The 12,723-nt window shown below is 45.4% G+C and overlaps 1 protein-coding gene across 1 annotated transcript; it reads left to right on the plus strand.

Moving 5' to 3' along the window:
* The first annotated feature begins 4,636 nt into the window (after positions 1-4,636).
* Positions 4,637-12,169, plus strand: LOC137350621 (small ribosomal subunit protein eS17). The gene is made up of 5 exons (XM_068015369.1): positions 4,637-4,706; positions 5,851-6,002; positions 7,680-7,785; positions 9,795-9,860; positions 12,048-12,169. Exons 1-5 carry the CDS (start codon positions 4,704-4,706, stop codon positions 12,120-12,122), a joined length of 402 nt encoding a protein of 133 aa, XP_067871470.1. The 5' UTR covers positions 4,637-4,703; the 3' UTR covers positions 12,123-12,169.
* Positions 12,170-12,723: the final 554 nt, after the last annotated feature.

Consider the following 12,723-nt stretch of genomic DNA (forward strand, 5'->3'; position numbering starts at 1 on the left):
CTCACGGAATCACTTACAATGTCCCAGACACTGCAATCACTATCCCTGGGTATGTCCTGTCCCACCGGCAGGACAGACCCAGCAGAGGTGGCGGGACAGTGGTCTACAGTAGGGAGGGAGTTGCCCTGGGAGTCCTCAACATCGACTCCGGACCCCATGAAATCTCATGACATCAGGTCAAACATGGGCAAGGTAACCTCTTACTGATTACCACCTACCGCCCTCCCTCAGCTGATGAGTCAGTACTCCTCCATGTTGAACAGCACTTGGAGGAAGCACTGAGGATGGCAAGGGCACAAAATGTACTCTGGGTGGGGGACTTCAATGTCCATCACCAAGAGTGGCTCGGTAGCACCACTACTGATCGAGCTGGCCAAGTCCTGAAGGACATAGCTGCTAGACTGGGACTGCGGCAGGTGGTGAGGGAACCAACACGAGGGAAAAACATACTTGACCTTGTCCTCACCAATCTGCCTGCCGCAGATGCATCTGTCCATGACAGTATTGGTAGGAGTGACCACCGCACAGTCCTTGTGGAGACAAAGTCCCGCCTTCACATTGAGGAAACTGTCCATCATGTTGTGTGGCACTACCACACTGCTAAATGGGATAGATTTCGAACAGATCTAGCAATGCAAAAGTGGGCATCCATGAGACGCTGTGGGCCATCAGCAGCAGCAGAATTGTACTCAACCACAATCTGTAACCTCATGGCCCGGCATATCCCCCACTCTACCATTACCATCAAGCCAGGAGACCAACCCTGGATCAATGAAGAGTGCAGGAGGGCATGCCAGGAGCAGCACCAGGCATACCTCAAAATGAGGTGTCAACCTGGTGAATCTATAACCAGGACTGCTTGCATGCCAAACTGCATAAGCAGCATGCAATAGACAGAGCTAAGCGATCCCATAACCAATGGATCAGATCTAAGCTCTGCAGTCCTACCACACCCAGCCGTGAATGGTGGTGGACAATTAAACAACTAACTGGAGGAGGTGGCTCCACAAATATCCCCATCCTCAATGATGGGGGAGCCCAGCACATCAGTGCGAAAGATAAGGCAGAAGCAACAATCTTCAGCCAGAAGTGCCGAGTTGATGATCCATCTCAGCCCCCTCCTGAAGTCCCCAGCATCACAGATGCCAGACTTCAGCCAATTCGATTCACTCCGCGTGATATCAAGAAACGACTGAAGGCACTGGATACTGCAAAGGCTATGGGTCCTGACAATATTGCGGCAATAGTACTGAAGACCTGTGGTCCAGAACTTGCCACATCGCTAACCAAGCTGCTCCAGTACAGCTTCGGCAGTGACATCTACCCAGCAATGTGGAAAATTGCCCAGGTATGTCCTGTACACAAAAAGCAGGACGTCCAACCCGGCCAATTACCGCCCCATCAGTCTACTCTCAATCATCAGCAAAGTGATGGAAGGTGTCATCAACAGTTCCATCAAGCAGCACTTGCTTAGCAATAACCTGCTCAGTGATAACCAGTTTGGGTTCCTCCTGTGCCACTCAGCTACTGACCTCATTGCAGCCTTGGTCCAAACAAGGACAGAAGAGCTCAACTCCAGAGGTGAGGTGAGAGTGACTGCCCTTGACATCAAGGTAGCATTTGACCGAGTATGGCATCAAGGAGCCCCAGCAAAACTGGAGTCAATGGGAAACAGGGGGAAAACTCTCTGCTGGTTCGAGTCATACCTAACGCAAAGGAAGATGGCTGTGGTTGTTGGAGGTCAATCGTCTGAGCTCCAGAACATCACTGCAGGGGTTCCTCATGGTAGTGCCCTATGCCCAACCATCTTCAGTTGCTTCATCAATGACCTTCCTTCAATCATAAGGTCAGAAGTGGGGATGTTCACTGATGATTGCACAATGTTCAGCACCATTCGCGACTCCTCAAATACTGAAGCAGTCCGTGTAGAAATGCAGCAAGACCTGGACAATATCCAGGCTTGGACTGATAAGTGGCAAGTAACATTCGCGCCACACAAGTGCCAGGCAATGACCATCTCCAACAAGAGAGAATCCAACCATCTCCCCTTGACATTCAATGGCATTACCATTGCTGAATCCCCTACTATCAACATTCTAGGGGCTACCATTGACCAGAAACTTAACTGGAGTAGCCATATAAATACTGTGGCTACAAGAGCAGGTCAGAGGCTAGGAATCCTGCGGCAAGTAACTCAACTCCTGACTCCCCAAAGCATGTCCATCATCAACAAGGCACAAGTCAGGAGTGTGATGGAACAATCTCCACTAGCCTGGATGGGTGCAGCTCCAACAACACTCAAGAAGCTCGACACCATCCAGGACAAAGCAGCCCACTTGATTGGCACACCATCCACAAACATTCACTCCCTCCACCACCGACGCACAGTGGCAGCAGTGTGTACCATCTACAAGATGCACTGCAGCAACACACCAAGGCTCCTTAGACAGCAGCTTCCAAACCCACGACCTCTACCAACTAGAAGGACAAGGGCAGCAGATGCATGGGAACATCACCACCTGCAAATTCCCCTCCAAGCCACACACCATCCTGACTTGGAACTATATCGCCGTTCCTTCACTGTCGCTGGGTCAAAATCCTGGAACTCCCTTCCTAACAGCACTGTGGGTGTACCTACCTCACATGGACTGCAGCAGTTCAAGAAGGCAGCTCATCACCACCTTCTCAAGGGCAATTAGGGATGGGCAATAAATGCTGGCATAGCCAGCGATGCCCACATCCCATGAATGAATAAAAAAAAAATTCGAGTGGGAGGAGATTTGTGTGAAGTATAAACACTGGCATAGACCAGTTGGGCCAAGTGACAATGTTTCTGTAGTTTAGATTCTATGTAATGAGATTGGCTAATGGACAATTAGTGCCAGGTTAGAGGCCATTTTTATTCGGTGGGCCCGTAGCAACAATTGGATACAGCTTTACTAAACACATTTATTATAGAACCCTTACAGCCAGCAAGACAGAGGGGACAATTTAGAATAGAGATTAAATAGTCACAATTTAAGTGTCAGCTGCTGCTCACTTGATAGCAGTCTTGACTCTAAGTCAGAAGGTTGTGTGTTTAAATTCCACACCAGGATGGAGCATAAAAGTCAAGGCTGACACTCTGGTCCAGTACTGAGGGAGTGCTGCACTGTCAGACTGTACTATCAGAGGAATCATCTTTCAGGTGAGATGTTAAATCAAGGTCGTGTCTGCTCTTTCAGGTGGGTGTAAAAGATCCCATGGTACTGTTTTGAAGAAAAGCAGGGGAGTTCTCCATAGTCTCCTGGCCAATGTTTATCCCTCAATCAACATCACAAAAACAGATTATCTGGCATTGCTGTTTATGAGATCTTGCTGTGCACAAATTGGCTGCCATATTTCCTACATTATAACAGTGACTACACTTCTCAAAAGTACTTAATTGGCTGCAAAGTGCCTTGGAATATCCTGTGGTCGTGAAAGGTGCTATATAAATGTAAGTCTTTTACTTTAGTCTTGGTTAGATTCCAATCAGGTCCCAGAAGAGAAAAGCCAGTGCTGTTACACACTGCCGACCCCAACACCTAAATTGCATGCATAAGTTTGAAGCTCATCACAGATGAAATAAGGTCTTCCTACATTGTGGATAAAAATTGCACTTTTCTTCTGCATCATTTGAAAGTGCATGTTGATGTGCACATTCACAACTGTTGATTGTTCTTTTTAGAAAAATAATCCAACAAGCGCATGGGTAAGGCTTCCACTGCTATGTTCAGACTGGCCAAGAGAGTGTGGGAAAATGGCGCACTGACACGGAACACAAAAGTCCGAGTGTATCAGGCCTGTGTCCTCAGTACCTTGCTCTACGGCAGCGAGGCCTGGACAACGTATGCCAGCCAAGAGCGACGTCTCAATTCATTCCATCTTCGCTGCCTTCGGAGAATACTTGGCATCAGGTGGCAGGACTATATCTCCAACACAGAAGTCCTTGAAGCGGCCAACATCCCCAGCTTATACACACTACTGAGTCAGCGGCGCTTGAGATGGCTTGGCCATGTGAGCCGCATGGAAGATGGCAGGATCCCCAAAGACACATTGTACAGCGAGCTCGCCACTGGTATCAGACCCATCGGCCGTCCATGTCTCCGTTATAAAGACGTCTGCAAACGCGACATGAAATCGTGTGACATTGATCACAAGTCGTGGGAGTCAGTTGCCAGCATTCGCCAGAGCTGGCGGGCAGCCATAAAGACAGGGCTAAATTGTGGCGAGTCGAAGAGACTTAGTAGTTGGCAGGAAAAAAGACAGAGGCGCAAGGGGAGAGCCAACTGTGCAACAGCCCCAACAAACAAATTTCTCTGCAGCACCTGTGGAAGAGCCTGTCACTCCAGAATTGGCCTTTATAGCCACTCCAGGCGCTGCTTCACAAACCACTGACCACCTCCAGGCGCGTATCCATTGTCTCTCGAGATAAGGAGGCCCAAAAAGAATCCTGTGTATCTACTTTGCAACTCTGCTGTAGAGAGGGGTTATCGACTATTTTGTAAAGGGAAATACATTAGTTGTAAAGCAGGTCTAAAAACACAGCATCAACCTGCAGTCTCAGGTCCAGGTGTTTGGTGGAGGTTGGGTTCAGGCAGCGCGTTAGACAGCCTGGTCTTGGGGTCCTCATCCTCCAGCTCCCAGCAACCTTTGCTCTCTTCCATCGGCCGGAATCCAAGATGGTGGGTTTAATGATCTGTTGCTGCGGGACAATCTGCTGCCATCCGTTTGCAAATCGGGCAGCAGGGCTTCTCGCAGCCGTGCGGGCACGTTAATAACTCGCCCGGCCATCTTTATTCGCCATCATTAGTGGGGTGGAGGGGGGAACTGATAAGGAAGCAGGCGATGAGCGCCGGGAAGTGGATCGGGCTGCTAGCGCTTTTCTGCAGGCTTCCCGTCACCGGGTTCAATGTGTTCGGTTGAAGGGGGGGAAGAGGACAACCCTTGAAATCAGGTGGTACCTGTGAGCGGGGATTCGGGCTTCCCCCCCCCCCACCCCACCCAAGTTACTGTCCGACCTTGCGGGTGCGGTGGAGGCCGAACCTGGAGCCTGGGTCCCAGCTGAGGCTAGACTCAGTGTCAAGGCTTAATTTGAGACCGTGGCTGCTGGAGAGTTCAGACTGGGAGAAGCTTTAGATCAGTTTGTACATCCAGTAGGGTGGAGATCATGGGATTCCCCTTGGAGCAGAGAAAGTTAAAGGGATTTTGATAGAGGTGTTCAAAATTAAATGAGGTTTTGAAGGAGTGAATAATGAGAGACTCGATCCAGGGGCAAGAGGGTCAGTATCCAGATTTAACATAATTGGCAAAAGAGCCAGAGGGGGAAAGATAGAATAATTTTTTGAATGCTGAGAGTTGATGTGATCTGGAATGCACTGCCTGAAAGGGTGGTGGAAGCAGATTCACTGGTAATTTTAAAAGGGAATTGGATATGCATTCGAAAGGAGATATTTGCAGGGATATGGAGTAAGAGTGGAACTAATTTGATAACTTTTTCAAAGAGCTAGCGCAGGTACGATGAGCTGAACAGCCTCTATGTGCTGTATCATTCTATGCAGTAGTTTGTGTTTATTGATCTCTGCTTAACGCCTGTTCGCAACAATGTGTGTGTCAGTACTTTTACTGCCTTCAGAAGGTATTCAGTATGAAAACTAATGTGCGGCCGATGCTAGAAGGATTATGTATTCAGGGCTCTGATGCCCAACTCCTTTGAAGCCAATATATTGTCTTTAAATTATAATTGTTCAATAGCTGTTAGTCTGGGGGGTGGGGGCATGAGGGTTGTAAAATGAGGATGCTTATTATAACTGTCTCTCTTCTGGTCAGGGTCGTGTCCGGACTAAGACGGTCAAGAAAGCCGCTCGAGTGATCATTGAGAAATACTACACCCGCCTTGGCAATGACTTCCACACAAACAAGAGGGTTTGCGAGGAGATCGCCATCATCCCCAGCAAGAAACTCCGCAACAAGATTGCAGGGTAAGAAGTGTTCTCCTGAGGCGTGCTGATCCCTAGTTGGATATAATGAACGATGGCACAGGCTCGAGGAGCTGATCGGCTTTCTGTTTCCTTGAATACTGTTCTTCTAGTGCCTTCTGTTGATTTGCACACAGTAGCTTCTATTGATGTATGAACCATGGTAATGGGGAGTGTTAAAGCCAGTTGTAGCATCATCATTTTCTATCCTGCCAAGTGCAGGTAACCAAAACAAACCAGGAATTGGATGTGGGATTCCCTCATTATTTGAGGCCAAATTGGAGGAAACTGCTTTCTAGAACTGATGGCTTTGATTTTCGTTTCTCCCTCCCTGTCCTTGCGCAGTCACAGCTGTGATTGTGTCTCTTAGTCCCTCTGTTCATTGTAGTACGCAATCCTAGTTGAACATTGAATGTGTTATTTGGTCAGTTGTGCAACACGGAAGGAGGCCGCTTGGCCCTTTTTTATTATTCGTTATGGGATGCGGGCGTTGTTGGCTAGGCCAGCATTTCTTGCCCATCCCGAATTGCCCTTGGTTTGTTACAGCTGAATGGCTTGCAAGGGTGTTTAAGAGTCAACCACGTTGCTGTGGGTCTGGAAGCCAGACTGGAGATTTCCTTCCCTAAACATTAATGAACCAGATGGGTTTTTGCAACAATCAACAATGGGTTCATGATCACCATTCGACTAGCTTTTAATTCCAGATTTATTAATTGAATTCAGATTTCACCATCTACCATGGTGGGATTCAACCCTGAGTCTCAAACATTAGCCTGGGCCTCTGGATTAGTAGTCCAGTGCCACTACCATTACTGCCCCCCCCCCCCGCCCCCTTGTGCCTGTTGTGCTGGCTCTTTGAAAGAGCTATACAATTATTCTCACTCCCAGGCTCTTTCCTCATAGCCCTGCTCTCGTTTAATTCTCCCCTTGGAGGAGATATTTTCTATTTGTTCAGTATAAAAGCTGGCCCGCCGATAACTCTCCACTAGGCAAAGACCCTTCTCATCCATTCCAAATTAATTAAAACCAAAGCTGACAATTTCTTTGGAATGGCTCCTGCTCTGTCGCTGTGCACTTGCCGGACGTGGGACACGAACCCTGTTTAACGCATGGCGATGGGATTTCCACTGCATTCTCGGGCCTAGTTTGGGCGGTGGAGTGGAAGCTGCTCTGAGGAAAATTTCTGGGGGTGGGGTGGTGCCTGTGTGCTTGTCCTGATCTCCATTTAATTATACGGCTGGTTGTATTGATATCTCGAAGCAAGAATGAGGCAGTTTTAAGAGGGATCAGTTGTGTGGAATCACTTTGATTTGTGCGCAGCCCATCTTCAATGGTTATGGGGAGCCTTACCGTGTGTTAATAATGATACCTGAGGAATTTTCACCATCTACTGATGTCAATTACGAGCACTACCAGGGAAAACAACGCGAATTTGAAAAATCTGAATCTACAAAGTGTTGGAAATTTCCGCTTTGGTTGCCACCCCAAAGAGGAGTTCACTTTCAGTTCATTCGCTACATAAAAGTTTAGTTGAGGTGTCTTCAAATTATAATTACTGTCTTGTTTGGGAGTGGGTGTAGAGCTGCTTTGTAACCACTTTGTCCTCTGTGCAGTACAGCAGTTGAGTAGAGTAGGACATAGCAATTAAAATGTACAATAATTGGTGCCTAATTTACTCAGGTACGTGACGCACTTAATGAAGCGTATCCAGCGTGGGCCTGTCAGAGGCATCTCCATCAAACTGCAAGAAGAAGAGCGAGAGAGGAGGGACAACTATGTCCCAGAGGTGGGTTTCCCTTCAGTCAAGATCACACACTATTTATTGAGTACTAGCTCTCATCACATTTGTGTACTTGCTTGGAAACTTGGGCATTGTATTTTAAGTAGCATGACTCAGAAGTTTGAAGTCTTTAGGCAAAATACTGCAACTTACCTCTAAATTACCAGGTTAGTGAACAAGATTCATATCCATTTGGAATAAGCGTTCAGTGTCTGAACTTGAGTCACATTTCAGATTTGGAAGGCCCTTCAGCCGAATTTGTGCTCCTCCTCCTTCCAGATATACCAGCTCTGCTGTCTTGCCATGGCATCCAGCGGTTTCTTTATGAAGTGAGTTGTACCATGGAGAATAAATTAGATTACTGTCCTTCCATCAAAGGTCTTGGATGTTTGGGTGCACAAGATCAGATTGCTGTTCTGTCCCGCACTCTCTCCCTTCCAATTCTGCAGCCTCTTTGAGCCGGCACCTTATTACAATTGGAGGTTGGTCAGTAGACACTGTCTGTTCCATGTCTGTTGGAACCTCCCCAGTTTTCAGATTGAATGTCGATGCTTCAAAAGTCACGCTTGTTTCAGGCCTATGTTGAGCTGATGTTTGTTTGCTGGTAAAGTACGTACAATCTCCACAAGTAAGTACAGGTACCATATCAGTATGACTTAAATATTTGAGCCTGGATATATAGTTCGCACTTGTGTGTGACAATCATATGATACATAACTTTGTTTTTTTTGTTATGCAGAACTGTTTTTTTAGCCCTATAGACAATTTAAGTACAGGCAGTGTCCATATCTTGTACCTGGAATGGCAAAACACAGTGCTGCTCAATTACAAGTCCTAATCGGAAACATTGATTAGATCTTTAGCATTGTTACAGGACTTTGAACACTGAAGGTTTAGCCTGAATCAAAGAACAGCACCTCTTGAGATATGTTCTAGCTTGATGCCCCTACGTCTCTTGTACTCAATGTTGTATTATACCTCATTAATAACGACTTGTCCACCACAGCCCACACTTAACTGCATATGTGGAACTATTAAACCTTAAATGCTGTTGAGTTTTTCTCTGGACATTGTGCTTAATGCATTCATGATTTGTGATTAAAGTAAAAGTTTCCCTTTTTTAGTATTTACAACTTTATTGGCCTGATTGTTGCACTCCATGTATACATATTTCTTATGCAAATGACCACAGTTTATAGAACTGTTGATTGCTTTGTGCAAATTTCATTCTTTAAAAGCATTCATCTTTGGCAATGATTTAGGCTTATTGAGTTTATGTGACTGATTAAAGCCTAACTGGGTTTAGATCCCTTAATTGAGTTGCTACCGATGACTAAAGGAATACGTAATTTTAGTTAGTGCCTGGTACTTTCCTAGGGCACTGCGCTAATGAGAATAGTGCTTCTAGTGTCTCCAGTAAATGAGGTTGCATTAAAACCAGGTTTCCCTTTAGGAAGAAATATTTATCTATTTCCTTTCCCGTCTACAGGTTGTTCCAAGGTGTTTGCTTTCAACAGCTTGCTTTTGTAGTGCAGCTACTGTTCTGTCAGTAAATGTGCTAGCTACAGTGCACAGGAAGATCCCACAGTCAAGAAATTAATGAATGAATGATTAGATAATCTGTTTGTCGTCAAAGGAGTGAATGTTTGTCAGAGAACTTCCCTGTTTTCATGTCGTACCATGGGAACTTTTATGTCCATCTGAACTTGAGCTAACAGAGCTTTGGTTTAAAGTCTCATCTCAGTTCAAGCATGAACTTTATTTAATGGCGGAGCAGGCTCAAAGGGCCGCGTGGCCGCCTCCTCCTAATTCGTATGTTAGTATGTAAAGGGAAAAACTGCTGCGTGGGCCTAAATTGGCTGCTCACGTTTGTAGTGGGGCCTGAGCTCTCAAACTAGTGTGAGTGTTACTCACCAGATCAAGCTGAACATTGGGGAATAATTGGTAAAATTGTGTTCTTTGGTATGACCGAGTGAAGTCTGATTCCTGATTTTGTCTCTGCATCTGTTTTCCAGGTCTCTGCCCTGGATCAGGAGATGATTGAGGTGGACCCAGATACTAAGGAGATGCTGAAGTTGCTGGTGAGTAATGGGAGGTTGCTGCTTCACCATGCCAAGAATTTGTCATCGATTCTGGGGTGACTGAAAACTCTCCAAAAGATGTTGTATGTTGATGTTCCAACTGCTGCATCAGTCTTGTGGAGGAAATTCCTTGTTTGATCTATCACATGCAAATGAAATGTCGTCTGAAGGAAAGGAGCAGAAGACAAGTCAACCCAGTGGCATTGGTTGAAGCTGGGGCTGTTGCTTATGGGAGGGTGATGGGGCAGGAAGTAACTGTGAACCCTCAGTGTGATGCTCCACTTAATATAATGTGGCCTACAAAGAGGAAGACCTCTGTTGGGATTTTGGGCTCTTGTCCAAGGAAGAGACTCCTGCTTTACTTTATGAATTTATATAATAGGCCTAGGGTCCTCTCTTCACATTCTCTTAGTTTTGCTATGTGACTATTTAGAACCATTTCGATGGGAGCAGCCAGACAAAATCGTACTGGTTCAGCACATTTGTGACTTAGTTTTTACCAGTTGACCCTGTTGGGTGATAAAAGGGAAGTATTGAGCAGGCCATACAGCAGGAGTCAAATTTTTAGTGTGTCTACAATCCCATCACTGCACTGAAGCATATTACTTGATGCTTGCATATCAAGAATGCATCTGGCATTTCACAGCTCTTGGACCTGTCAAATATAATGTTCTTGTGTCTCACCAAGTTTTAAAAAGAAGCCGAGTGACTGCATAACTGTAACCGCGTACATTATACAATCATCAGGCAACACTGGCAGATTATTATGGTATCATCGTGGGAGTCCTTACATTTTTATAAAGGGGCAGTAGTCATTGAGGAGCAGCTTGCTGTCTCCTTCCCTACAACAGCATGACTCTTCCAGGTGGGAAGAAGTTGCTTAAAGGCTTCTGTGTTGAAGTTAGCAGAAGGTGCTAACTTCTTTCTCTGTCCCTTACCCCCATCTCTACCCCCACCCCTACTGAAGTAAATCTTAAAATCTAGTTTTGCCTTTGATGGTGTCTTTCCCCCTTCCCGGAATACTATTTTCAGGAACACATTAAAGGATGATTTATTTTTTCAGATTGGGCATATTGGCAGATCTAGCCATATTTCTGAGTTTTATTCTGGGGCGTAGCGCAGTGAGGGGCAGGTGGTTCAGTATTCATCCCATCCTAAGTTGGAGTGAAGTGGGGCAAGATTCCAGTGAATGCCTTGATTCTCCTAATCAATGTGATCCCCGTATGGACGTTCAAGATTGCTGCTGCCCATCCAATGTGTATTGGGCTCCTGGTAGATCTCATGCCTACATTGGAGCTTGGGGTGTATGATAAATTTTTGCTTCCTGTGAACAGGGATGTAACTAATTATCACTGTTTGCTCTTGTGGTTGGCGGGATGCACCTGGTCTGCTGCAGCACAGGGGAGAATTTCTTATCCAAAGCAAGGGGACCTGGCCCATTTGTAACTTGTACACAATTAGTTTTAAGCAGAATGGATAGGTTCATTAATATTTTAAATTGAGTTAAGACTAATGCATCGTGTGAGAATAAAAATCTACATTAGTTATAATAACTGTTCATGTACTTGTCCAAATCTGAATATTGTGTATAGGCTTGTTGATGTGTTGTGCCTGGACTGGAGGCAGTGCTTATTGATTTTATTCCTTAATCTGGCTGGATCCTGTTCCACAAGCTTTACCGTCTAGTTTTGTCCCCAATCCATGCATCATGTTAACTTGTCCGACATGGATCTCCAGGTTCATTACAGTTTAGATTAAGTCATGCATCACATTTAAATCTGGGCTATGACGGCGCAGTAGTTTTTCGATCCTTTTCAGTCAGAGGCTGAGTTTTTTAAAATTTGCTGCCAACTCAAACGGCTGGTGGAAAGTAGAATGAATAGGGCAGCCAGTGTGTACATAAAGCGTGAGGTGAAAACATACCACTGTCCTCGGATGTCTTGGGAGTTCTCTGGGACTAGTGGAGTGGAGCAAATTAATTGGAGTTTTTAAAACTTCATTCTTGCTGCTATGACTTGTCTATTTTGTAACTGTTCACTGGCAGGACTGTTAATTGAATTCTACCCCTTGCTGTATAGCATTGTTGGCTGCAGGATCCTTTAAAGACTTCTGCTGGTCTAGCAGTATTTTTTGTTAAATTGATTTTGTCTGCTTTGTAGTTAATGTATTTCCTTCCCTCTTTTGCAGGACTTTGGCAGCTTGTCCAATCTGCAGGTCACACAGCCTTCGGTAGGAATGGCCTTCAGGGCTCCAAGAATCTAAAATTATTTGTACCGTATTGCTCTATCATTAAAAAAAAGACAAAAGGACATTGCTGGTTGATGTCTCTTTATTTATGTTCCACTACATTGATCTTTGCAATTTTCTCCTCGGCTCCAGTGTGGGGACAGCATGAGTGACCCACTTTTATTCCTCTCAAGCGATTAATGGAGTTTATACAGGGTTGGCATGAAATGTTGTAAACTGATTACTTAATGTTTTTTGATAAGTTATCCAGATCTCTGATTTCTAAATCTTTAACCTTCATACTAAGGGATTTAACATTCCTTTTATCCTGTGCATCAGTCAGGTTCTTGTTGCTTAGTAACTGAGGTGAGGAATTCTTATTAGGGGACTGTTGAATCAGATTCCTGTACTAAGCTGCAGTGTGGATTGCAAATTGTGATGTGGATTTAACCCTTACATGTGGTCCCTCAGGTTCCATGGTACACAAGTCTGCAGCTCATGGAACCAAATGCTTTGGACAGCTCTGTCTTGCATGGTGAGGTTAGAAAGGTTTGTACAGCTAATATTGTAATTGGTGGTGGTATCCACTACAATCCCGGTAGTGGATCCCGAGATTGCTCGGGGAAGTGGGGTGACG

Source organism: Heterodontus francisci, chromosome 35 (genome assembly GCF_036365525.1).
Source record: "Heterodontus francisci isolate sHetFra1 chromosome 35, sHetFra1.hap1, whole genome shotgun sequence".
Classification (NCBI taxonomy): Eukaryota; Metazoa; Chordata; class Chondrichthyes; order Heterodontiformes; family Heterodontidae; genus Heterodontus; species Heterodontus francisci.

What these genes read in the sequence shown, in the direction of transcription:
- LOC137350621 (XM_068015369.1), top strand. An exon ending in CTCCGCAACAAGATTGCAGG is followed by an intron (nt 6,003 to 7,679) that starts GTAAGAAGTGTT and finishes TAATTTACTCAG; the next exon opens with GTACGTGACGCACTTAATGA. An exon ending in GGGACAACTATGTCCCAGAG is followed by an intron (nt 7,786 to 9,794) that starts GTGGGTTTCCCT and finishes TCTGTTTTCCAG; the next exon opens with GTCTCTGCCCTGGATCAGGA.